Source organism: Macaca thibetana, chromosome 5 (assembly GCF_024542745.1).
Source record: "Macaca thibetana thibetana isolate TM-01 chromosome 5, ASM2454274v1, whole genome shotgun sequence".
In the NCBI taxonomy this organism is placed as follows: Eukaryota; Metazoa; Chordata; class Mammalia; order Primates; family Cercopithecidae; genus Macaca; species Macaca thibetana.
In genome coordinates, this window is record NC_065582.1 from 70,697,694 (window position 1) to 70,725,634 (window position 27,941).

At 37.0% G+C, this 27,941-nt stretch overlaps 1 protein-coding gene across 1 annotated transcript; it reads right to left on the bottom strand.

The window, feature by feature from the left end:
* Positions 1-483: 483 nt before the first annotated feature.
* Positions 484-27,941, bottom strand: METTL14 (methyltransferase 14, N6-adenosine-methyltransferase subunit). The gene is made up of 11 exons (XM_050792348.1): positions 27,706-27,941; positions 25,348-25,436; positions 23,880-23,967; positions 21,749-21,829; positions 21,300-21,387; positions 18,759-18,849; positions 15,778-15,919; positions 12,265-12,357; positions 8,854-8,970; positions 7,104-7,314; positions 484-2,817 (listed from the first exon to the last, which is right to left on the bottom strand). The coding sequence occupies exons 1-11, from the start codon at positions 27,769-27,771 to the stop codon at positions 2,513-2,515; spliced, it is 1,371 nt and encodes a 456-aa protein (XP_050648305.1). The 5' UTR covers positions 27,772-27,941; the 3' UTR covers positions 484-2,512.

Consider the following 27,941-nt stretch of genomic DNA (forward strand, 5'->3'; position numbering starts at 1 on the left):
AGACATGCTGATCTTCTAACTTCTAAACTGGGTTATTTCACAATAATTAGCTTCTATCCCCAGTAAGGAATTAGTGCATAAAGCAACTAAAAATTTATTTCTACATAATTTTTTTTTTTTTTTTTTTTTGAGACAGAGTCTCACTCTGTCGTCCAGGCTGGAGTGCAGTGGCGCAAACTCGGCTCACTGCAACCTCTGCCTCCTGGAGTCAGGCAATTCTCCTGCCACAGCCTCCCAAGTAGCTGGGATTATAGGTGTGCACCACCACGCCCGGCTCATTTTGTATTTTTAGTAGAGATGGGGTTTCTCCATGTTCTCCATGTTGGTCAAGCTGGTCTCAAACTCCTGACCTCAAGTGATCCACCCGCATCGGCCTCCCAAAGAGCTGGGATTACAGGCATGAGCCACCATGCCCAGCATTTCTACATAATTTTGTGGAATGTAAGACATGTAAATATAAAGAAGATCAAAATTTAGAAGAGGTCAGAGTAATGAAGTTTCATTGGAAACCTTTCCTCAATGAATACATAGTCTATTGCAAAAACAATACCTCAATCTTTACTGAAAGTGAAAGTTAGCAAAACCTAGTGAATCAATTCCATCTTGGTATTAAAAAGACCAGATTTATCGTCAAAGGGATAAATTCTAGGTCTTACGTTCTTTTTCCACCATATACTCTTTTTTAAATAACTTTTCCCTAAATATGGTAGATCATGGCTCCCCTTAACTTTCAACCAACAAAGCAGCCATACCTACTTCTTTGTAAGATGAACTTGTGACACCGATCTCACAGGTGCCAATGCCATGTAAACAGCAGGAATGTCACCTCCTCCAGGAATGTCACCTTGGGTAGGCCCAGGGTATGGAACGTAATAGAGAGCCCTGTGTATAGGACATGGTTACTCTTTAGCTGCTACTTCTAAGGACCCATCACAGGCAAGTGGAATTTCTCCATCCTGACCTCATTCCCAGGTCAATGCTGACATATAGAGTTCTAAATCTAGATAATTTGTAATTAGTGAAGTTGAAAATATACCATAATTTCAGCAAAAACCATAATTTCAGCAAAAAAATGCTCTCTTGTACTAAATAGTACTAGGCTTTTAAGGATCTCAGCCTTATTTCTTCTATCATTCAGTCCTTATCTTCAAACTGAGTCTTTGGTGGATGTACTATAATCTCATCTTAGGTATAATATGAGCACAGAATGGTCATTAAAATCCATCAGACAAAAAAAAGAGATTGATTTTAGGTCAGTCCTTTTTCAACTGGTAACAACAGTAATTCTACTTATAGAAAACAGACTCAAATCTCAAAAGTTTAAAGTTTCATTAGAAAAATCATAAAAATAAGAAAAGTATTCATCAAGAATAATAGTATAATTTCATTATCAAATTCATTTAAAACATGAATTACAGTATAGCAAGAGAAATGACAGCATAAAGTCTTATATAATTTTAAAAACAAACATCACACCATATGGTTTTAATAAAAGGCAATAGCAGTTCCAATTTCCAAGCTGTATCCTTAAGTTGAGGGTTTTCTATAGTTGGTTTTACATTAAACTATCTCCATAAGAAGTTTAAAGGTGTATGTCGTTTCATCACCAAGTATTTTAGTCCCAAAATGTTTAAACCAAGCATCTGATAATGAGGTGCCTTGTTGTTGCCTCTCTTTTATTTGAGGAATATAAAATTTAAGGTCAATCCCAGTTCAAGTTCACACCAGAGTGCTATCTAGCACATGAATATTTGTCCTCCTTTGCTTCTTAGGAAGCATGATTAGGAGTCATAGCCACAAAATTGAGATTACGATGATGACCTTTTTTTTTTTTTAAAGTCTGCCTACTAAGTTCCATCTCTTCTTTCACCCATCCCTGGAATCTCCACCTCCCCTATCAGATTTTAGATTTGGGAAGAGGTGATTTTGTTCAAAGTCTCTTAATTTCTTCAGTATTCAAATTATATCTGAGTTTATTTAAAACTTAAAAAAAAGATGAAAAAGCTCACCTCTTTTTATTGTTTCATCAAGAAAATGTTAAAACCCTGACAGAAGCTTACCATCTGTTCCAACCCTACTCTATCAGGGTCCCAAACAGCTCCCCATTTGCTATAGCAGCAGTGACAGGATGTGCATTACCAACTCCTGTCAGCACTAGCATGATACCACAGACTGGATCTTTTTCCATTATTTATTCCCCAAAATTAGCAAAATCCTTTGTAATTAATTGAAGTCTATCAGAATAAATTCAGTCTCTGAAGATGAAGCTACTTGAATTGTTCCATTCTGTTCATGCACATAACAAAAGGCAGGATTATTCATTCATCCTGAAAAAAAATGAGACAGTGTGTGTGACAACCGCAAGCGAGGCTGGCTAAGACATTCCTGGAGCTCAGAGAAATTAAAGCAAAGTGCAAGCTGGAGGTGAGTTCTAAAGTTAAGTCTCCCACTTGAAATTTAATTACAGTAAAGAAGGTTAGAGGAGGATGAATAGGTTCAATGTCTTCAACAATTATCGGGGTGGAAAGCCACCTCTGTGTGCTCCTCCACGGCCCCCTCTAAAGCCACCTCTTTCTCCTCGGAAGTTAGATCGATTTCTTTCTCGTCCACGGCCAGCAGAAGTTCCACCTCTTCCTCCACCTCTGGGAGCTCCACCTCCTCGGTCAGATTTAGATTTGGGAGGAGGTGATTTTGGTCGAAGTCTCTCAATTTCTTCTGTACAACCAGTCAAGTAGGAATTAGGAGCACTGAAATAGGATGCATATGTTTCCGCATTGTAGTTGCTATTTGTAAGTGTTGGTCCAACTGTGAGCCAGCCTGCAATGGAGGAAACAAAGATTATACTTTTTATTTGCAATTTTCTCTTCTATTATTAATTCTTTAGAAGCTAGTTCAAATCCCCAATGCATTCTTAAAGATGTCCCCATCATTCATCCCATATTGATACCTTTTACAGAATAGCACTTAACTGTGGTAATGTTTTAAAGATTTAACAGGTATATATCTTGTTTTTCCTTCTAGACTGTAACTTTTGTAATATATCCTCTTCATTGTCCCCATCCATGTACTATTTAACAGGTATATATCTTGTTTTTCCTTCTAGACTGTAACTTTTGTAATATATCCTCTTCATTGTCCCCATCCATGTACTATCTTTTGTGAGAATAGAACTTAGAGAAAAAAAATCCTATACATTACACTGAGTTTGGGTTTAGTGAAACTGTAATAAATTATATATAATCTTCCTATTTATGTAAATGGTGCCATTTTCTGATTAAAATCTTGGAGCCAACTTTTGCTCTACACTTGCTAACTAGAAAATATTCTCAGTTGACAGGTCTGAGAAATTTAACCACTACCATGTTACTCCTACTCATTCCTATCTTTCCATTTCTACTGCTACACTCAAATTTAAGCCCCCCCCCTCGTTTTTTTTAACAAAGTCAATACCCTACCATGTAACACGTGTCACAGACATACATATATACGGTAATGATCTCATAACCTATAGCTTCTCCTCCCTCTAAAAGTGGAAAACCTAAAGCAAAGATTAAAACATGTCACTTCTCTGCTCAAAAACCTTCCAACTGTTTCCACAAAGCCCAAATTCATAAATATGAAATATAAGATCTTTTACAATGATGGCTGAATGAACTTTCCAATAACACTTCTCATTAATGCTTTTCACGAACCTCTAAGTAAAACAATGAACTACTATAGTAACTTCTTCTATACTAACCCCTATTTTTGTGCCCATATTATTTTCTTTTCTAACCTGTCAACCTGTTAAAAATCCCACCCTTCAACATCCAACTCAAATATATTTCTTACATAAAATGAAAATTATTTCTTCTTTCTCAGAATCTCCACTGCACATTATACTTCTGTAGGTAAAAAGCTATTTTGTCAATTATATTGCTAGACAGCTCTGCTTCTAATAAGGATATTTTCTGATTAATTAAACTGTCTCTAGAATAGAAGGAACTACAAAATTAACTACAAATACCCAATACAGACACCATGCTTTGGGGTTCTCTGGGTGTGGTGACTCTTATAGACATGTCTTTTGCAAGGGTCCCTGGAAATATGCCTCTGGAGCATTACAAGAGACACAGCATTATTTGGGACAGGTTCAATTATCCCTAAGAATTAGGTTATTTATCGGCAAAATTAGGGTTATAATATATCTGCCCCATCATCCTTAGGTTATTTCTTAGAAAAGTAGATGCATCATAAAAAGCTATAAAATGAAAAATATTTCACTAGGATCACATTCTAAAATACAGTAGCCATTTCTGTACAATACTTAGTTCATTGTTTTTCAAAACATTTTTAGTTTCTAACAGTGCAGGAATACAATAAGATTTATAATAGTTGAAGAAAAAAAGGTCAATTATACTGTGCCTTTTATGTATGACCTGACAGATACCATGATCAAGAAGCACATTCCACACCTGTGGGCTCTCACTGACTATTAAATCCATGAGATTTTTATTTGCTGCCTTCTAGTTTGTTTTTTGGCACGTTTGTCGTATTATGGAACATGATATTCAATATATGTGGAACACACCACCACAAACAATAAGAAACAGAAAATTTAAAGATATAATAAAAATAACTAATACTCTGTCTCCCTTGCTATATTGTCTCTTACATAAAACATGGGCATCTTTGCAGAGTAAACTGGCTGTAGAAGTCCAAGGGACTCCCCTCTCTTCCAAATTCTGCACTGCAACATTGTGTTTTACTAGAAATTTGAAAAGTATTACTAAGAACAGAGTAAGTTTAAAATAGTCTGGCTTGGGTCTGGTGGCTCACACTTGTAATCCCAGCACTTGGAAGGCCGAGGCGGGCAATCACTTGGGGTCAGGAGTTCGAGACTAGCTTGGCCAACATGGTGAAACTTCGTCTCTAACAAAAATACAAAAAATTAGCCAGGCGTGGTGGCGCACACCTGTAGTCCCAGCTACTCAGGAGGCTGAATCACTTGAACCCAGGAGGCAGGGGTTGCAGTGAACCAAGATCGTGCCACTGCACTCCAGCCTGGACCACAGAGTGAGACCTTGTCTCAAAAAAAAAAAAAAAAAAAAAAAAAATTGTCTGGCTTCGGAGTATATTTGACTCACATAGTTATCTGTAAACCTTTATTTTAACGCAATGGTAAATGGTATTCCTAAGGTATATGTGAAATACCTTAGGCTATTTCCTTGAGGAAGAAGTGTATTTGAGGAGCAACTTAATAAACTAAGGTCTTTTTTTTCTTTTTTCGAGACAGAGTCTTACTCTGTCACCCTGGCTGGAGTACAGTGGCACAATCTCAGCTTACTGCAACCTCTGCCTCCCAGGTTCAAGCGATTCTTCCGCCTCAGCCTCCCAAGTAGTTGGGATTACAGGCACACACCACCACATCCAGCTAATTTTTGTATTTTTAGTAGAGACAGGATTTCACCATGTTGCCCAGGCTGGTCTCAAACTCCTGACCTCAAGTGATCTGCCCACCTCGGCCTCCCAAAGTGCTGGGATTACAGGCGTAAGCCAGAGTGCCTGGCCATAAATTAAGGTCTCTTGAACAGACTCTCAATTGCACATACTATTATTTATATGGCTAACTCCCAAACACCTATACTTCGATCAATCAGATTGTTCTTCATTATTTTAATGTAGCTAATACTAAATTTTTGCAAGAGTTTCTTTCTTGAAACTCTTGCCTATTCAATTTCTTTCTTTTTATACTAGTAGTTTACAAGTACAAAATTAAACCTTACCCCTAACCTGAATATCAATCTAAAAATACTTCAGATAGAAAGACACCAAGTAAATCCAAAGAAAGTAGAAAGAAAATAAAAAAGCAGAAATTAATTAAATAAAAATAAACATGTAACAAGGCAATGAGAAGACAGTCACCGAATAAGAGAAAATATTTGCAAAAACAAATCTGATAAAGTACTATTCTGCAAAATATACAACTAACTCTCAAACGTCAACAATAAGAAAACAAACAGCCAAATAAAAAACGGGCCAAAGACCTTAAAAGACATCTCACCAAATAAGGCATACAGATAGCAAATAAGCATATGAAAAGATGTTCTACATCATACGCCATCAGAAAAATGCAAATTAAAACAACAATGTGATACTACTACACACACACTAAAATTGCCAAAATCCTGAACACTGACAACACCAAATGCTGGTGAGGATGTGGAGCAACAGGAACTCTCACTGCCGGTGGAAATGCAAAAAGGTACAGGCACTTCAGAAGACAGTCGTGGCAGTTACTTACAAAATTAAACACATTCTTACCATGCAATCCAGCATTTGTGCTCCCTGGCATTTACCCAAAGGAGCTGAAAACTTATGACCACACAAAAACCTGTACACAGATTTCCACTGTAGCTTATTCATAACTGCCAAAACTTGGAAGATGTCCTTCAGTAGGTAAATGGATACATAAACTGTGGTACATCCAATGGAATATTATTCAGCACTAAAAAGAAATGACCTATCAAACCATGAAAAGGAATGGAGAAATCTTAAATGCCAATTACCAAATGAAAGAAGCCAATCTAAAAAAGCCACATACTATACAATTCCAACTATATAACATTCTGACAAAGGCAAATTATGGAGACAGCAAAAAGATAAGTGGTTGTCAAGGGTTGTGGGTAGGGATGAATAAGTGGAGCATGGAGGATTTTTAGGGCAGTGAAACTATTGAGTATGATCCTATAATGGTGGATAGATGTCATTATACATTTGTCCAAACTCATAGAATTACTACACCAAGAGTGAATCCTAATGTAAACCGTGGACTTTGAGTGATTATGACGTGTCAATGTAGGTTCATCATTTGTAACAAATGTACCACTCTGGTGGGAGATATTGATAATTGGAAAGGTTATGCATGTGTGGGGCAGAAGGTATGTGGAAAGTCTCTGTGTCTTCCTCTCAATTTTGCTATGGACCTGAAACTGTTCATATTTGAGTACAGCAAGAAAAGGAATCAAATGCATAAGAACTTTATTTCACACAGCACCGTGTCCTATTTCTTGACATGCATAACCCAAAGAATCATAAAGTTGTTGTTTTAACTGAGGTCCTACCTGGTCGAATTGTACTATCTCTTCCAAATAGATGAAGGCGTCTTCTACCAAGACAAAAATGCTCAATTATATGAAAAATTTCTACAGGTTTTTCTATATTGCCAATTTCAGGTTCTTCTGTGATAATTAAGTCAATGTCAACATTAGCATGAATGAAGTCCCCATCTGTGCTACGCTTCACAGTTCCTTTGATCCCCATGAGGCAGTGTTCCTAAATAACAAGAGCAGACCAATTAATCTCTTTTAATCAACAGTCATTCCAAAACCTTTTACATTGACGTCCTCAATTCTAAAACAATCCTCATTTCTCCAAATCTTTGGGATACAGTTATTTCTCTTTTTTTGAGACTAGGTCTCACTCTGTCACCCAGGCTGGAGTACAGTGGCACGATCTCAGCTCACTGCAGCCTTGATCTCCTGGGCTCAAGTGATCCCCCTGCCTCAGCCTCCCAAGTAGCTGGGACCACAGGAACACACCACCACACCTGGCTAATTTTTAAATTTTTTGTAAAGACAGGGTCTCGCCATGTTGCTCAGGCTGGTCTCAAATTCCTGGGCTCAGGTGATCTACCTACCTCGGCCTCCCAAAGTGCAGGGATTATAGAAGTGAGCCACCATTTCTGGTGAGATACAGTTCTATGGGCAACAAAACAACAGGAAAACCTGGATCTCTGGATGAGGAAAGACTGCCATGTAAATAAGAAAAACTCTTTTCTACACTCTCACTTACAACACTCAGTATTTTCAGAATACTTCATTTCTGATCCCAGATGTGTGGATTTTTCCCATACCAAGCAATTCTTCATTTCTTCATCAACACATTCAATTCAATTCTGACACTATCTACCTAGTTAGTGCAGACCCCACAGGTCAAGGGCTGAGAACATGATTGCACCACCTTCAGATACCAATCACAAGTCCAGATTGTCACCTGTGCTTCTGACCAACTGGCTATAAATCAGAGGTTCCCACGACCTCTTCCTTGAGTTAGATCATTTGCTAGAACAGCTCAAGGAATTCAGGAAAGCTCTTTACTTACTATGATCTATTTATTATAAAAGGATACAACTCAAAACAGCCAGATGGAAGAGATATATAATGAAAAGTATGGGGCATGGGGCATGGAGCTGCTGTGCCCTCTCCAAGTGGACCACAGTCCCAGAAACTCCACAGGTTCACCAACCCAGAAGCTCTCCAACCCCTGTCTTGGAATTTTTACGGAGGCTTCATTACCTAGGCATGATTCCAGTCCAAAAAAGACTTAATAAGAAAGACCCTCCCACCAGTGGCTCCCTAAAAAGTAAAGAACAAAACCTGTTAAAACCTGATACTAGCAACTCAGAGTCACAAGAAACAGAAGTTCTCAGGGGTTCTTGTAAAGGAAAAAGAAGGAAAGAAGAGAGAAATATGTCTCTAAGCTGGCCAGCTAGAGTTTTGCGGCTCTCTCTTCTTTCTGAGCCTAGAAAAATTCCACAGGTCAGTGTGATCAAAAGCCTTTATCTAATAGAAATATGGCATTTAGGACATAGAGGAATATATACTCCCCTTTTTAGCATGGTGAGGTTATCTAAGACAATGAATAAAACATTTTAAAACAAATTTGGATGTATTCCTGTAATGCTCAATGCTATCTTCACCAGTCTAAGAAAAGGACCTTTTTACTAAAGTTAATTAAACAGTATATAGTGATTTGGAAAAGCTTGAGAGAAAACCATGAAAATTTAAAAAAACAAATCAGTAAAGGCAATACCTTTGTTCTCTGAAAGACAGCCTTTGGATCTAAAGTCTTAGTCTTCCCAGGATTGTTTTTATTGGTTTTAATCCAACAAATATCTTCACATCTTCTGTAGCCCCATTTTCGTAAACACTAGAAACAAAAGAATTTTAAACAGAAATCCTTAACTTAAAGAAATAAACAATACTTACAATAACCAACTAGCTTTAAAAAAAAACTTTCTAGAGGCTTCAGACACTATATTCCAAGGTTTCAAGGTAATTTTTTTTCAGTGTAGAATATAAAAAGAAATGCCAGTCTTTAAATATATAGCCATAATACGGAATACATATATACCTTCTGGATATCAACGTCACATATATAGTTGACTATCAAAACATAGAAAGGATTACATCATCTCCCAATTCTACATTCTAGTGTCATCAATGGACATGGGGTTTTACATTTTAAGCGCTCAGACCTTCTGTAATCACAAAATAATCCAAAACACAATTTGATTCCCACCACCTCAATATTCTATTCTCTGACAAAGCTGTACACTGTTGAACATCTTCTAAATGCTAACTTCAAATGAGAGTCTTATAAAACCTTATTTCTATATTTAATACAACTGTAAAAATGTTCAAACTTAAAATTGCTACATGTATCTCTTTGTTGGGTAAAATGGTACTTTCATCTCTACATAACCTAGAAAATAGAGATGTGAACCTTAATGACCTAGAAGCTGTTACACATTAACATAAAACAAATACCAGCTAAATGATTGCTCACAGTGACATCTGAAAGTCTACCATATGCTAGTGCTGCGTAGCTGCTGGGAATAAAAACATGAATAAGACACAGTCCCTATCCCCATCAACTTAAGAATAAAGGAAGGAAAAATAAATAAATAAGTACAGTATTGCTGGTATGATGATCAAGTACATATAAAGATATAGTAGAGGGGGGTTGGGGACTAGGGGAGGGATAGCATTAGGAGAAATACCTAATGTAGATTACAGGTTGATGGGTGCAGCAAACCACCATGGCACGTGTATACCTACGTAACAAACCTGCATGGTCTGCACACGTATCCCAGAACTTAAAGTATAATTAAAAAAAAAACAAAAAACAAAAAACTTTCCAACAAGCTTCCTTTCCACCACAGGAAATCCTGTTGGGAGTTCCCCCTGAACCAAAAAAAAAAAAAGATATAGTAGAGTATAAAACATACACTTTTCAGTAATGCTTATTGGGTAATGTAAGATAACACCTCAAAATGAAACTTAGAATTTTATTTTATTTAATTAATTAATTTATTTATTTAGAGACGGAGTCTCACCCAGGCAGGAGTTCAGGAGTGTAATCTTCACTCACTGCAACCTCCGCTTCCCAGGTTCAAGTGATTCTCATGCCTCAGCTTCCCAACTGGCTGGGACCACAAGCACGTGCCACCATGCCATGCTAATTTTTGTATTTTTAGTAGAGATGGGGTTTCACCATGTTGGCTAGGCTGGTCTTGAACTCCTGGCCTCAAGTGATCTGCCCGCCTCTGTCTCTCAAAGTGCTGGGATGGCAGATATGAGCCACTGCACCCAGCAGAGTTTTATTTTAAAATCTCCGAAATCAAGATCAATATTTGTTCCTGTTACTAAATATTTATTTTGCACCGTGTCATTAACATCACTCTGACCTAAATTCTACATGCCCTAATCCACTAATTTATCAAAAGCTCATGAGTATTTCTCATGCTGAATTATTTTTCTAAATCTTAAATCATTTTTCACCAAACTCTCACCAGTATGATAAACTGCTGCATAAGCAAATAAGATAAAAACCTCCTGGATGGCTACTCAGGAGGCTGAAGCAGGAGAATCGCTTCAATTGGGAGGCAGGGCTTTACAGTGAGCCAAGATAGCACAACTGCATTCCAGCATGGGTGACAAAGCAAGGCTCTGTCTCAAAAGAAAAAAAAAAAGATAAAAATCTCCTAATCATTTTCAATCTAATTTGGGGAATGAGAGATGAGAGGAAAGATCAAAGTCAGATATTAAAGTTAAAGTAAATACCAATATGCCTATAAAAACATATGTTTCACTCTTACTTTTCTATAGCATCTTGAAGAGCCACCACCAAAAAAAAATGGAGATATTCAACTGAAATACAGTTATAGTCTACCTTGGAGTTAATAAATAATAGAAGCAGTGATGTTACCCAACAGCCTTACTATTTATATAAAGCATACAAAGTAATTGTAGAATTTCAGAATTTGGGCACAATCTTATTTCCATATAATCATACTTGTTATCTCATATAATCCTACTTAAATTTTTCAACTGTCAAATGGATACCTCCCCAAATTGGAATGATTAAATGAGATAGTTTGGTGTATAGTAAGTAATATGTCATAAAAATGAAAAGTGTCAACCAATAAAATGTGACGAAACTGAGACCCTCAAGAGTATCTTTTTGCCCAAAGTCTTACTGTTACATAGCAGACGGATTGAGAGCAAAATTAAAGACTCCTGATACCTAGTCATAATACTGTTGTTATTCTTGTTTAAAACAGCATATATATTATTTTGTTCCTTTTGGCCAGGGCCAATCAGGCCCAGGAATGGTGGCTCATGCCTGTAATCCCAACACTTTGGGAGGCTGAGGTGGGAGGATCCCTTGAGCCCAGGAGTTTGAGGCCAGCCTGGGCAACATAAAAAGACCTAATCTCTGCAAATACTAAAAAAATTAGCCAGGGGTAGTGTTGTGCCTGTGGTCCCAGCTATTAGGAGGCTGAGGTGGGAAAACTGCTTGAGTTCAGGAGGTCGAGGCTGCAGTAAGCCATGACTGTGCCACCGCACTCTAGCCTGGGCAACAGAGTTGGTACCTTGTCCCAAAAAAAAGAAAAAAGAAAAAAAAAAAACCTCCAATACAAAAATAAAATAAAAAAGCTCTGAAATTCAATTAAATATTAGATACTTAAAATAAGTTCAGGTATTATAACTTCTTTCTCATTCATTCATGTCTTCCATATGCTGTGTTACTTTTCCAATTTTATTTGACTTCCATTTGGATTTCAGGAGCCAATGCTCCTGAATACTTTCAGCTACTCATAGAATACTTTTTAGCTACTCATAAAGAATTGTAAATGACACCAAGCAGCTCATTTTTGAGGTATAATTTGGAGCTTCAAATCTTTAAGCTGTTCTCTTCCTGTACTTGTAATGAAGCGTCTTTTGAAAGAGCTACACATTTATCCCTAGTGCTGGTTAACTAACTTACAAGTATTGCCTTTCTTACGTTCTTTTCTGGAAATTTTTTTTCTCAATATTTTAGAATTATTTAAGAAACAAAGGACAAAATAACATCCACTTTCAAACATCCTATGCAACATACTGTTGTATTTTTTTTCTTATTAATTTAAAAATCCACTTTATAAAAGCACCATCTTACCACTCTTCCAAGGTCCAGCCCCTCCCCAGAACCACACCAGAGAAAAATAAATGATCGAGGTGCTGCAATCTCATCAATTTCTAACTTCATAATCTGTAAGAAATCAAAACAATATTGCATAAAAGTATTTTGTTTCCCATTCATCCTAAATCCAAAAGAACAACAATTAAGATTAGGATAGATGTGTTCTTTAAGTATATTAGTTTCCATTAGGAACTATAATAGAAAATAAACATTATCCTTAAAATTACTTGTTCTTTTTTTTTTTTTTTTTTTTTTTTTGAGACGGAGTCTCGCTCTGCCGCCCAGGCTGGAGTGCAGTGGCCGGATCTCAGCTCACTGCATGCTCCGCCTCCCGGGTTCACGCCATTCTCCTGCCTCAGCCTCCCGAGTAGCTGGGACTACAGGCGCCAACCACCGCGCCCGGCTAGTTTTTTTGTATTTTTTAGTAGAGACGGGGTTTCACCGTGTTAGCCAGGATGGTCTCGATCTCCTGACCTCGTGATCCGCCCGTCTCGGCCTCCCAAAGTGCTGGGATTACAGGCTTGAGCCACCGCGCCCGGCCTGTTCTATTGTTTTGTTACTTTATATACAAACAACATACACACATGTGCTCACATATACATATAAACACTTGCTTTTATATGGAAAGAGCTTATAGGAAACAATAGCTATAGGATTATGGAATTTTTTAAGATAGAGCTTGAGAGAGATTCTCCAGCAATGTTTTATCATTTACTGAAAAAGAATGAAGCACTTAACTGAGCCCAGAGTTAGGGACAAAATAAAAATAAAATATAGCAATAAATGTTTCGGGAGGACTGTGATATCTAGTATCTACAGAAGAACTTCTCAATAAATCAATACACATATTTTCCTACAATTACTACTTAAAGTCTGAAATGCTAAAAAAAAAAAAAAATATTCTCTTTTGACACTAATTCTAAAAGTTAAGTGTTGGTACTTTCATTAAATTCTTGTGTTCTTAAGTAAAACACAATGACCACTACTGACTCTCCACCTTGAAAAAGAATACCTGTGAAACCCAAACACTTTTCTTATTTACATTTTGTTATTACATTAACCACTGGCACTTTCTTTAGGATAATATCTCATAAAAGTTAAGAGCTTAGGGCTCTGGGGCCAGACAAAATTTTTCAATATGCCAGCCAGAGCTAAAGTACAGTGAGATTAAACTGAAATCAAGAATCTGCATATGAAATAGAATTTCTTTATTTTAAAAACTGTATTAGTTTATTATATATAATTGAAGCTCTTGTACCTCACTGCTGAAACCTCACGGATTGGTTAGAGAAAACAAAGTTCTGCCTAATTATTAATAAAGGACATAATCAGATTGCTTAAATTTTTTCTTTTGATCAAACTGACAAAAAATGGTTTTTAATATTAATATTCAACTTTAATGAGGATATGCTTAACTAGACATTCTTAAACACTACTGAAAGGAATGTAAATTTATACCTATCTGGAAAACTTATCTGCAATAAATATCAAGAGCATTAACTCTTTAATCTTACGTCTTAGAAATACTACATTCTGTGCACTTTTCTGATTTTTCAACAATAAATACAGATAACACTTTAAACAGGGAAGGGGAAAAACTTTTACATTATAGGAGCCACATAAATGTAAATAAAAGTGCTAGGAATATTAAAGCTAATAGGAAAAGCTTCAAGGAAGAGGAAGAATTAGAGGTAAATCTTGGAAAAATAGATATGATTAAGAGTAGTAACCACCATTAACTCAGAAAGGGACATGCAAGGATTCCCATCTGTTTTCTAAGAAACATGTCTTCCAGTTTCAGTCCCTTCCTTGCCCCACATCTTTTCTAGAAGCGCAGGACGCTCCTGGTTACACTCTCCTTGAAACTCACTGTTCCCTTGGTTTCCATTACATTCATACTCTCCTGGTTCTCTTCATTCATCACTGAACAACTCGTTTTTAAATTTATTTTATACGTAGTATTTAATTGTAAATGTTTTCCCAGGTTTTACCGTCAGTCCACATTTTTATACTGAGACACAATCCCAAGATAAATTCATCTATTTGCATGGATTTTATGTGATAATCCTCTAAAATATGTATTTTGAAACCAGATCTGCCTGTCCTTAGAGTTTCATATTCTATTCCTATGACCTCTTCCATTTGAATGTCTCACATATACCTAGAAATCAACTTATTCAATATTATTTAACCTCTCTAATCCCGCTTGTCTTCTGAAACTCACTCTCAGTTGGTGACAATTCAATCCACCTATCCCAAGATAGAGACCATGAGTTATCCTTAACTCTTCCCCCATCCCAATCACTCAATCTTACCAAATCTACCTCCTAAACATTACTGAAGTTATCACCTTCTTTCCATGCCTACTATTACCCTAATTGAGGGTCCCTTCATCTCAGCATTACATTACTCTAAGAAAGAGTCTTCTAATTATTCTCCTTTTTCCAGAATTCTTTCTGTTTTTTGAGACAGAGTCTTGCTCTGTCGCCCAGGCTGGAGTACAATGGCACAATCTCAACTCACTGCAACCTCTGCCTCCCGGGTTCAAGCGATTCTCCTGCTTCAGCCTCCGAAGTAGCTGGGATAATAGGTGTGTGCCACCACGCCCACCTAATTTTTATATTTTTAGTAGAGCTGGGGTTTCACCATGTTGATCAGGCTGCTCTCAAACTCCAGACCTCGTGATCCACCCGCCTCGCCTCCCAAAGTGCTGGGATTACAGGCATGAGCTACCATGCCCAGCCATTTTTCCAGAATTCTTTCCCAGACTCTACCCCAGCTTCCAAACACCAATCTGACCTTTTTACAAAACTGGTTAAAACTCTTCAAAGACTTATTAATGTCTTCAGAATAAAAGTCCAAACTCCTGACACATCACCTCAAGATAGTCCCAATCTGTGTTCCAACAATACCAATGTACATACAGGACCTCCACCCCACAACCAGATAGTCATTTGCCTCCATCCCTTCTGTTCTTGTTGTTCCTTGTGCTTGTAAGCCCCGTCCCACATCTTTCTTGACTAATTCCAACTAATCTATTTATATTGTTCAGGTGCCACCTCCTCTGTGTTCATATGTCCCATCTACCTAGGCTTGGTCAGTTGTTCTCATGTCATCTTATGCAGGACTCCATCATTTAATCAACAAAATTGTGATTATGTGTCCATAAACGCTATTTATCCATACTTTACTACATTGTAAATGGTTTAAAGAGCCAAGGACTCTAAGACCAAAATTGTAAGTCTTCTACAGCCTATTTGCTTATTATCTGCTCAATGTTCAATTTTTGCCTTGAGAAGAAGAATCAAATTAAAGATAATGTAATATTGGTCAATGTACCTTGGACCTTCAGCTATAATTTACACTATAAATCTGTATTTATAATCCGTACAAAAGTAGGGATGATATTTATTATCTCACTTTCTGACCAAATAAACATATTCATTTGAAAATAAATAATTCATTACAACGTAGAAAGTTTCATCATACATCATCCCAAGTCCAGCACTTTTCATTAGCAGTGATGCCAGTTTCTCTGTAATATTCTTCTAAAGGGGGTTCCAGAAGAATCACATCAAATTTGGGTGTTAGTTCTCTGATGTCAAAGGCTTCTATATCAGCTTGTAAGTACCTATTTGATTAAATCATAAAAAATGAGATTTTTTAAAAAAAGCTTTTTAAATAAGATTTTGAAGTACCTTAACAGATGGTAATGAAAGAAAAGTCTTAGATATCACTAAACATTATTACTAAACACTATTTACAAAGTAATCAGTAAGTTAATTATTAAAGGCCTTTTTATTGAGAGTCTTTTTTTCTTCAGTATAGACTTAAACCATCTACCAGTGATCTTTCTTAAGTCATGAACATAATTAAACTACATAGTAAAAGTCCTATTATTCCCCATGTACACCCAGAATATATTCTTCTCTCAATATTAAAAATCCATACTCAGATGTGTCTCTGAACCCCTTTCCATTCTCATCTGAATTTTTCATTGTTTTATTCTCAATTGTTTAGTTAGTTAGAAAATCCATTTCTCTGTAAGCTTTACATGCTTCCCCCTAAAACACAGTTTTCATATAATTTTTATTAGTTTTGTCATTAATAAAAATGTTTCTATTAAGAGTCTTTTCATGCTACCTAATGTAAGTTAGTACTGGCCTTTATTGAAAAGATATTTTCACATAGCATGAAAATATTTTAAATTTAAAATGCTTTAAATGTAAATGGGTTTTCGTGTTTTTTTTTTTTTTTTTTTTTTTTTTTTTTTTTGAGACAAGGTCTCACTATATTGCTCAGGATGAATGCAGTGGCTATTCACAGGCCTGATCATAGAGTACTGCAACCTCAAACTCTTGGGCTCAAGTGATATTCCCACCTCAACATCTCATTAAAGGTATATTTTAGGCCATGCATGGTGGCTCATGCCTATAATACTTTGGGAGGCCAAGGTGGGAGGACTGATTGACCCCAGGAATTTGAGACCAGCCTGGGCAACACAGTGAGACCCTGTCTCTATGTAAATAAATAAATAAATAAATAAGCAAGCAAGTAAAGGTGTATTTTAAAATACGACGAATATTAGAGTATACTTAGACTTCCTCTCCACATACTAAGACATTCTGTGGTGCTTCTAATGACTTACAGAATACTTTTTTTTTTTTTTTTTTGAGAAAGTGTCTCACTCTGTCACCAGGCTGGAGTGCAGTGGCACAATCTCGGCTCACTGCAAGCTCTGCCTCCCTACAGGCATGTGCTACCACACCCAGCTAATTTTCATATTTTTAGTAGAGATAGGGTTTCACTATGTTGGCCAGGACAGTCTCGATCTCTTGCTCTCGTGATCCGCCCACCTCGGCCTCCCAAAGTGCTGGGATTACAGGTATGAGCCACCGCACCCAGCCCAAAACACATTTCATCATATCGTTAAATGTACAAAACATTTAAAGCTAAATTCTCCAATTGCAAAGATCTCATAAACATTTCTGAGGAAAATATTATTCTGTTCAGCAAGGTTAAAAAGAATTATCATATTCCAAATTGTTAAGAATAGTATCTCAGAATGCTAAGCTGTTATTAGTATTTGTTTTCTTCTTATCCTGAATCTACATTTTCTAAGCTTCCTTTAACAAACAAATTACTTGACAAGATATCATTTAAAGGCATTTTAAGTAAGTTATCAAGAATATGGAGTCTCATTCTGTCAACCAGGCTAAAGTGCAATCAAGCAATCTCAGCTCACTGCAACCTCTGCCTCCCAGGTTCAAATGATTCTCCTACCTCAGCCTCCTGAGTAGCTGGGATTACAAGCACGTGCCACCATGCCCGGCTAATTTTTGCATTTTTAGTAGAGATGAGGTTTCAGCATGTTGGCCAGGCTGGTCTCAAACTCGTGACCTCAGGTGATCCACCTGCCTCAGCCTCCCAAAGTGCTGGGATTAGAGGCGAGCCACCGTGCCCGGCTTGGATGACTTTTAAGAAGAAAAAATATTTAGAGGCACTTTAAGCAAATTATCTGAAAAGCTGAAAAAAAACCTGAGAGGCCACTGTGAAGTCAGCACCAGAGTTTCAAATCAACATTTTTGCTATAATGAAGAAATAGGGCTCAGTGAGGTGGCTCATGCCTGTAATCCCAGCACTTTGAGGCTGAGGGGGGCAAATCACCCGAGGTCAGGAGTTTGAGACCAGCCTGGGCAACATGGTGAAACCCCGTCTCTACCAAAAATACAAAAATTAGCCAGGCATGGTGGTGTGTGCCAAAAATTAGCCAGGCATGGTGGCACATGCCTGTAATCCCAGCTCTTCAGAATGCTGAGGCATGAGAATCGCTTGAACCCAGGAGGCGGAGGTTACAGTGAGCCGAGATCACGCGACTGCTCTCCACACCGCAGCCTGGGCAACAGAGCGAGAATCCATCTCAAAAAAGAAATATACTTTGGGAGGCCGAGACGGGCGGATCACGAGGTCAGGAGATCGAGACCATCCTGGCTAACACCGTGAAACCCTGTCTCTACTAAAAATACAAAAAAAAAACTAGCCGGGCGAGGTGGCGGGCGCCTGTAGTCCCAGCTACTCCGGAGGCTGAGGCAGGAGAATGGCGTAAACCCGGGAGGCGGAGCTTGCAGTGAGCTGAGATCCGGCCACTGCACTCTAGCCCGGGCTACAGAGCAAGACTCCGTCTCAAAAAAAAAAAAAAAAAAAAAAAAAAGAAATATAGAGCCAGGAGTGAAATGCCTGTAGTCCAGCCGAGGTGGAAGGATTGCTTGAGCCCAGGAGATGGACACAAGCCTGGGCAACATAATGAGACCCAGTCTTTAAAAAACAAAAAAGCAGAGAGAAGAAACAGAGTAATAAAGCATGTTAACATGAGTGCTGAATTTAGGAAAAAGAAAAAAGGTTACAGGATAAACAAATTGATATTTTAAGCCTGAGTTGGGAATAAACAGTAATTGAATAAAAACACTTACATAGGAGGAGTGTTAGATTTAGCTATTAACTCATCCTTTAGCCTGATGAGCTCCCTCAGTTTAGGATATTCTTCAAATCTGTCAGCTAAACCTGAGCAGAAAAAATAGTAAAATCTAAATTCAACTCAACTGAAGTTAATATCAGTAATTCAAAAGTTATGAGCCCTTTCAAGAAAACAAAACAATACATACACCACTTGACTCATATCTCTTAAGAAAGCTTAATTTCTAATAATTTTAAACAATATGTATGCAGATTTCATAACTAATGACATGCAAGTAAAAATCCAGATGTTCTTAAAACCCAGTCCAAGTAAATAAGCCACTTAATATCACATATTTATTAAGTTAAACAATCACCCCTAGCATCCAGTTTAACACTCAGGGGAAAAAAAACAAAGTAAATTACCTTTCTTGTGTGATTTTTTCCCCCTTCCTCTTAGCTAAAAAAACAACAACAAAAAAAACCTTCTCCTAAAGAACCTGATTAAGATTTGTACTTAATTTCTTGGATAGTTATTCAAAAGCAAAGAAAACAAGTGTTTCTTCCCAAACAGGAAGCATATTTATAACAACAATAAATTATATGAACTTCCTAATTTAAAAACCAAAAATACAAATATTAGTAACTTTAACATCAAAGAAAAAAAGAAAAACAGTTTATAAAGCTTCCTCAATCAGTGGTGGCAGATCACATTTCAAATAAAATGAATTTGAAGATTTTATTATAGTCAAGTTTCAAGACAGCAGAGTCAGCTTCTAATCATCTACAAAACAGAATGTACAACTTTTCCTCAATCTGTAATAGTTTTCTAAGTATGTTTTCTTTGCCTTGGGGAGGCAGGTATCCTAAGAGCACAGCAGTTTATATCTAAATCTGGTTATACAATTTAACCACAAATTTTTATGCTACATCTACATTTTGCTTACAAAAACATTAAAATTGGTTTCTCTACTTCAAGAGTAATGTTGCTTACAAGTAACAAAGGAAAAACTAAATTTGATTATATCAAAAATAGAATGTTTGTCCTACAAAATATACTATCAAGAAAGTGACCCACAGAATGCGAGAAAATATTTGCAAATTATTCATCAGGTAAGAGACTTGTACTCAGAATATGTAAAAAATACACACCCACACCCACACACAAAGAGAATATATAAGACTGTTGTTATTCAATAGTAAAAAGACAGTGAAACAATTTAAAAATACACAAAGTATTACGATATCTCTCTAAAAAAGATATTTAAATGGCCAATAAGCATATAAAAAGATGCTCAGTATCATTAGCCACTAGGCAAATGCAAATCAAAACTACAATAAAATACCACTTCACACTTACTAGGATGGCTACCATAAAAAACAGATAATAATAAGTGCCCAAGATGTGAAGAAACTGGAACCATCATACATCGTTAGTAAAAATGTAAAATGGTGCAGCTGCTTGGAAAAACACTTGAGTAGTTGTTAGAAAGGTAAACATATATAATGGCATATTACTTGGCAATTTAAAAACATGAAGTACAGGCACATGCTTCAACATCAATGACCCTTAAAAATAGGCTAAGTGAAAGAAGCCATGACAAACCACCACACATTGTATAATTTCATTTATATGAAATGTCCAAAATAGGTAAATGTATAGAAATATAAAGTAGATCAGTAGATACTTAAGGCTGAGAAGGGGTAGATGAGAAAGAGGAAATGGGGACTGACTGCTAATGGGTACAGGGCTTCCTTAGGGGAGATGCAAATGTTCTAATATAGATTGTGGTAATAGTTGCACAACCCTGTGGATACATTAAAGAAAAACACTGAATTATACTCTTTGAGTGAATTGTACAGTATATAAGTATTATCTCAATAAATCTGTCTAAAATGCAAGAATAGGCATAGTACCAAACTGGAGCCAAAAAGAAACAAACAAAAAAATAGTAATATTGATTGACAGAAAAAGAAGGTATACCGGGCCCGGCGCAATAGCTTACGCCTGTAATCTCAGCACTTTGGGAGGCCGAGGCAGGCAGATCACCTAAGGTCACGTGTTTGAGACCAACCTGGCCAACATGGTGAAACCTTGTCTCTACTAAAAATATAAAAATTATCCAGGCGTGGTGGCAGGTGCCTGTAATCCCAGTTACTAAAGAGGCTGAGGCAGGAGAATCGCTTGAATCCGGGAGGCAGAGGTTACAGTGAGCCAAGATCTCCCCACTGCACTCCAGCCTGGGCAACAGAGCAAGGCTCTGTCTCAAAAAAAAAAAAAAAGAAAAGAAAGAAAAGAAAGAAAAGAAAAGAAAAGAAAAGAAAAGAAAAGAAAAGAAAAGAAAAGAAAAGAAAAGAAAAGAAAAGAAAAGAAAAGAAAGAGAGAGAGAAAGAAAGAAAGAAAGAAAAGAAAAAGAAGGTATATCAGGAGCACTGAGAACAAAAAAAAGATGTCAAGCTGGGAAGAATAATTTTGTTAGAAATATCCACAAATTGGATAAATTACATGCATGTAATTGAGAGTCAGCAATAGCGTATTCCAAACAAATCTAACATACCTACATCCCTGATGAAATTCTGAGGTCTATGTCCAGTGTCTACAAAATGTTGGCAGTAATCATTATGGGGATTTAAGCTCTGTGTTCCCTAAATTAAAAAAAAAACAAAATTAAATTTGTAGCATGCACTGTAATGGCAGATGAATTATCTCTACTTTGTTTTCTACTACAAGGTCATACAAAATGCAGTCAATTGATAGATTTAAAAAATAGTAATATTTGAAAATACAACTAAAATTATTACTTTTCAGTAGCTACTGATATTAATATACCTTTATCTCACACTAGCCAAATATCAGAAGACTATTTCATGAGCAATTTTAAATAATCTTTATTTCATAACAATGATCCTTAAATAATCAAAAAATATCTTGAAGACAAATAGGTATTTAAAATCTTTTCAGGTATAGAGCTTAAATGTGATGAGTTACAAAAATTATTTATTTTACCTTAAGAAAAGTACTAGAATCTTTGTAAATCTCTTCTTCATATGGCAAATTTTCTTCTTCCTGTTGCATTTCTAGTTCATCCTTGAAAAACATAAGATTAAGTAAATGTTTTACAAATAGGGGCTATTTCTCTAATTATCACATCTTGATTAAAACTCAACATAAATACTTTATTTCCTTAAGATTTAATAAATGTTTTAAATTAGCATTGAAGTCAAACATTGAAGTCTTTGCTTTTCCCATCATTAGATCTAGCTAGTTCTTTTCATAAAAAAATTTCCTATCATAAATAATAATTACTATAACTACTATTTTGTTGATTTGTCTAAAACTATTTATCTCATACACAATACTATAAATATTAGAGTTTAGTTTGAGTCATGAAAGATATGACCACCAATGTTGCAATTTTATTTCCATTAGATTAAACTATACGAAACTGCTATGCTTATAGGTCAAAAAGGTTAGAATATCAGCAACTGTATATGGTTCCACCTAAAATAATCACAAGCATTTAAGTTATGTATTATCAGAACTGCAACATATAAGACATTATTCGCAAGATTAGGTATTATTTCACTGAACTTTCTAGAGATTTTATTGAAACTATACATTCTTATCTCTATTATATACAATTAACTTGCAAAAAACAGAAGAAAGTTTTTTGGACCATAATACTTTCAACTATTTCAACTAAATATTGCAACTACAAGTTAGAAGTTGGGTTTCCCTTGAGGCTCTTTCAGAAATATTTCTACAGTGTAGTCTAGGCCATAAATCCTAAAAATATCTTGATTGTACTATCCAATATTGTCAACATGGAATAACTCCTCCTCAAAAAAGACTACTGCAGCTTCTCAAAATCTGATCCAATCAATTACTCAAAGTTTCGTGGGTTTTTTTTTCTTTTTTTTTGAGACAGAGTCACTCTGTTGCCCAGGCTGGAGTGCAGTGGCATGGTCTCGGCTCACTGCAACCTCTGCCTCCCAGGTTCAAGCAGTTCTCCTGCCTCAGCCACCTGAGTAGCTGGGATTACAGGCATGTGCCACCATGCCCAGCTGATTTTTTGTATTTTTAGTAGAGACAGGGTTTCATCACATTAGCCAGGAGGGTCTTGAACTCCTAACCTTATGTGATCTGCACGTCTTGGCCTCCCAAAGTGCTTAGATTACAAGCGTGAGGCACAACCCCGGGCCCAAAGTTTATGATACACTTATATCCTCAGTCGTCTTTAAGAATATTATTGCCTAGTGCTGGTCAGGCACGATGGCTCACGCCTACAATCCCAACACTTTGGGAAGTCAAGGCAGGTGGATCATGAGGTCAGGAGTTCGAGACAAGCCTGGTCAATACGGTAAAACCCCATCTCTACTAAAAATACAAAAATTAGCCAGGCGTGGCGGTGCGTGCCTGTAGTCCCAGTTACTCGAGAGGCTGAGGCAGAAGAATAGCTTGAAACCAGGAGAAGGAGGTTGCAATGGGCTGAGATCACGCCACTGCACTCCAGCCTGGGCGACAAGAGTGAGACTCCATCTCAAAAAAATATATATATATATATATAATTACCTAGTTCTTACCAGACATTATGCTAAGTGCTTCATATACATAATCTAATTTAATCCACACAACTCTTGCATTAAGAAAAGAAAATTGGCTGGGCATAGTGGTTCACACCTGTAATCCCAGCACTTTGGGAGGCCAAGGCGGGTGGATCATGAAGTCAAGAGATCGAGACCATCCCGGTCAACATGTGAAACCCCATCTCTACTAAAAATACAAAAAATAGCTGAGCATGGTGGTGCACACCTGTAGTCCCAGGTACCTGGGAGGCTGAGGCAGAATAATCCCTTAGAACCCAGGAGGCGGAGGTTGCAGTGAGCCAAGATTGTGCCATTGCACTCCGGCCTGGCGACAGAGCAAGACTCCATCTCAAAAAAAAAAAAAAGAAAAAGAAAAAGATAAGAAAACTGATACCATGGTCTTAATGTAACCAGTGATAACATACGCCACTGATAATTATTTTAGCACATCTTAAAATGAGGCTTTCTATCAAATTTGTTTTCCTAAATATAAATCTATCATTTGAATTTATGTTTTCTTTGACCATAAACTTATTTCACTCTCTACTTGCCTTATATTCTTCCATTTTGTCTTCATCTGTCTCTCCTTCATCCAGATACTTACGTTTCGTATTTGGAGCAGAGGTATCATAGGAAGCCCTGAAAAATAAACAGAAATATTACTCACAAACATATACAAGATGCATAAAAGTATCTATTAATAATAATAATAAACAGATTATAAAAAAGAACAAGACAAAGTTTTCCTGATTAAAGAGTATCTATTTACCCAGTTTATAAGTCATCCAAAAAGTCAAATAACTTGATTGATAATTCTGTGCTTCATTTTCATGAGAAAGCAACCAAATGAGAAAATAAGCTGCTATAAGTGATATATTGAAAAGAAACTTATATAGTATGTATTATTTTAATCTGTTTTGAGCAAAACAGATGTCCATGTTGAAAACTAGAATAACGAAAAAATTTTCAAATGCTTTCTGAACTACCAAATAAATACCACTTTTAGGGTAAAGTATATTTCCTTTTATACAAATTTCTAGGCTGGGCATGGTGGCTCATGCCTGCAATCCCAGCACTTTGGGAGGCTGAGACAGGCGGATCACAAAGTCAAGAGATCGAGACCAGCCTGGCCAACATGATGAAATCCCATGTTTAATAAAAATACAAAAATTAGCTGGAAGTGGTGGCGCGCACCTGTAGTCCCAGCTACTTGGGAGGCTGAGGCAAGAGAATCACTTCAACCCTGGAGGCAGAGGTTGCAGTAAGCCAAGATCGCATCACTGTACTCAAGCCTGGTGACAGAGAGAGACTACGTCTCCCAAAAAAAAAAAAAAAAAAAAAAAAACTTAAATATACTTATTTATTTATAGTATATATGCTAATTTTTAGTCTAACATTCCATTTTCTAAGTACTTTACAAATGGGAACTTACTATCCTCAGAAAATAAATATTTCATAATTAATGAACTGACAATAAAAACCATTGTGTCTAAAATCATTATTTTGATGCTTTTCTCAATACACTGCACACCTACCTAGGGGTATCTGTTTATTAAAACAGTAATTCTTTCACAGTTTTTTTTTCTTTTTGAGATGGAGTCTCACTCTTGTCTCCCAGGCTGGAGTGCAGTGGCACAATCTTGGTTTAGCTCACTACAGCCTCCGCTTGCCGGTTTTAAGCAATTCTCCTGCCTCAACCTCCCGAGTAGCTGGGATTACAGGCGCCCGCCACCACGTTCGGCTAATTTTTGTATTTTTAGTAGAGACGGGGTTTCACCATGTTAACCAGACTGGCCTCGAACTCCTGACTTCCTGGGCTCAAATGATCCACCTGCCTCGGCACAGTGGCTCATACCTATAATCTCAGCACATTGGGAGGCCAAGGCAGGCGTACCACTTGAGCTCAGGAAGTCAAGGCTGCAGAAAGCCATGATCACTCTACTGCACTCCAACCTATCCAGCCTAGGTAACAGAGTGAAACCCTGTCTCACACACAAAAAAAAGAATTATTTGACTGACCTGCAAGTCTCTCTTGTTTCAGCAATTTCTCTCTGCTCATCTTTGCTATTTAACACGGCACCAATGCTGTCGGCACTTTCAGCTCCCAGCTGAGAAAAGGCAAAATCAGAAATTAGATTACAATGCATTGGACAGCCTTTCTAGACATTTGTAGCAGCATTTAATATATTAAATACTTAAAAAACAAAAACACCTTAATTCACATACACACAATAACAAAGAATTAATCAGCCTGCAAGACAAACTGGAAAAACCCTGGAAAAAAAACTGCATTAATTAAGAATGAGTTTGACAGCTGGCAAACATTTTATGCTTTCAGTTATACGGATGCTCCTTGATTTATGAGGTTATGTCCTGATAAACCCATTGTAAGTTGAAAGGAAATCTGTTTCAAAATAAACGTGGTAAGTGCGTTTTCAACTTATAGTATTTTCCACTTATGATGGGCTTATCAGGACATAATTCCATCATAAGTCATTGAGCAGCCTGGATGCCTATCACTTTCAAACCATCATAAAGTTGATTGTTAAGTCAAATCATAGTAAGTCTGGAACCATCTGTATTTGAAAATAAGACACTTTAGCCAAATTCCTGTAAAGTAATATACACGAATTAATATAGATTGAGCATTCCAAATCCGAAAATCCAAAATCCAAAATGCTCCAGAATCTGGAACTTTTTGAGTACTGACATGACATTCAAAGCAAATGGTCACTGAAGCATTCATATTTTGAAAACTTTTGATATTTGGCATGTTCAACCAGTAATATGCAAATATTCCAAATCCTGAAAAAAGTCTGAAATCCAAAACACTTCTGGCCCAAGCATTTCAGATTAAGAGATATTCACCCTGCAGTAGCAATAACCAAAAAAAGCAGGTAAGACTGTGTTTGCACAGGGTTGTGGGTACCATGTTAAACATTTTGTAGGCATCAGCTTATATAATGTAACTTATTTATGCTATGCTCTAATAAAAATCGATCCAGTTTTACTCAAGCTAAGTCTTACTATTTATGGACACAATGCTGAACTTCACTACCTTAAAACGGCAACATAAATTTTGTTTGGCAGTTGGGAAAATTTTGCAAAATACAAACAAATAATGGTTACAAGGCTAAGTAGAGTGCAACCAATTCATAAAAAAACTTTAAAAGCTGGAGCCCCTGGGATTTGTTGAGTGTAAAACACTCAACAAATAATTGTCCTATGAATGTATCTTGAGTGAAATAGAAATCTGAATTCCATACTAAGGAGTAAAACATCTGTGGTAGCAACAAAGAGCTACTGAACATTATTGAAGATAATACGATAAAAGAAGTTAGGGAAAAGAAGACTTAGAAAGGATATTTGATTTGTCCAAGATCGTAATGCCAGCGGGATACGGAATAAATCTGATTCCAAGTTCCCACAGTTTCAGCAGTATACCACAAATGTGTTCATCAGATTTCAGAAGTCCATTTACTAAAACCAAGTTTACTGAAAAATAAAAGCAAGATGACTAATTACAGTCTATGAGCATTTCTCCTACCACTTTTACTGATATGAATAGTAGAATTGAAAATACAGCCTCGATTTTAAGTAGAACTGTACACAAGCTGTATTTTCTGCTACTAATCAGCAAATGTTAACTTACTCATGCACAAGAAAGAAGTGAAGGGCAATGGTTTAGAAGATAAGCTTTGGGGAGACAACCTAGGTTTTATTTCCCAGCCGAGAAGTGAGCGACCAGGAGTAAAATTCCTTAACCTATGGAGCCTATTTCATTACTTGATAAGTGAAGGTAATACTACCTGTTTCAGGAGATTATTGTGACTAACACAGAGTAAGATTTCAAATATTAACTGTGGATGTGACAAGGATATTGTACATAAGACGCAGAATATAAAATTTACACTCAGACTACTTCCAGTGTAGTCTTCAGAAAGATGTCAAAGAAAATACTGTAAACTGTAAAAATATTTCATAATGAAACCACAATTTCAAGGATTTGGGACTGACGACGAGGAAAAGTAAGAAATAGATGACCAGTTAAATAGTGAAGAGAAATGTAGGGAATAACAAGACACTCATCCTGGCGTGAACATGCCAGACACTCGGTGGGCGTTCCACAAAGGTTAAAGGCTATTCGTGGCATTCGGTTTAGCACCACAAAGACCGCGGAAGGAACTTGAAAAACATTCGGGGCACCACGAAAATTGAGAACTACAAAGGGAGAACCAGGGATCAGGATCGAAGGACCAGAAAGGCCTTAACAGCGGCAGGTAGAGAGGGGACAGAAAAAGGCGGGGTGTGGAGGGAGGAGGCGGCCGCGCACTCGCATTCTCGATCCCTCCCACAGGGGCCACCAGGGCCGCGGACCTGCTGCGCGAGGAGCTGTCGCCGTAACTTCTGCCGCTCCCGGATCTCCTGCAAGCGGCTATCCATGTTCCAACTCCTACTTTTCACTACCCCGAGTACTTGTCAATCGCCACTGAACTCTTGTCCCAACCTTTCTTCCGAGTCTGTGGAACGCTATATTCACCGTGAGCTTATGAACAGAGTATCCTCAAAGCTTTCCTCAGTAGGGACTTCCGGCGCGGCCGATATGGCTTGCT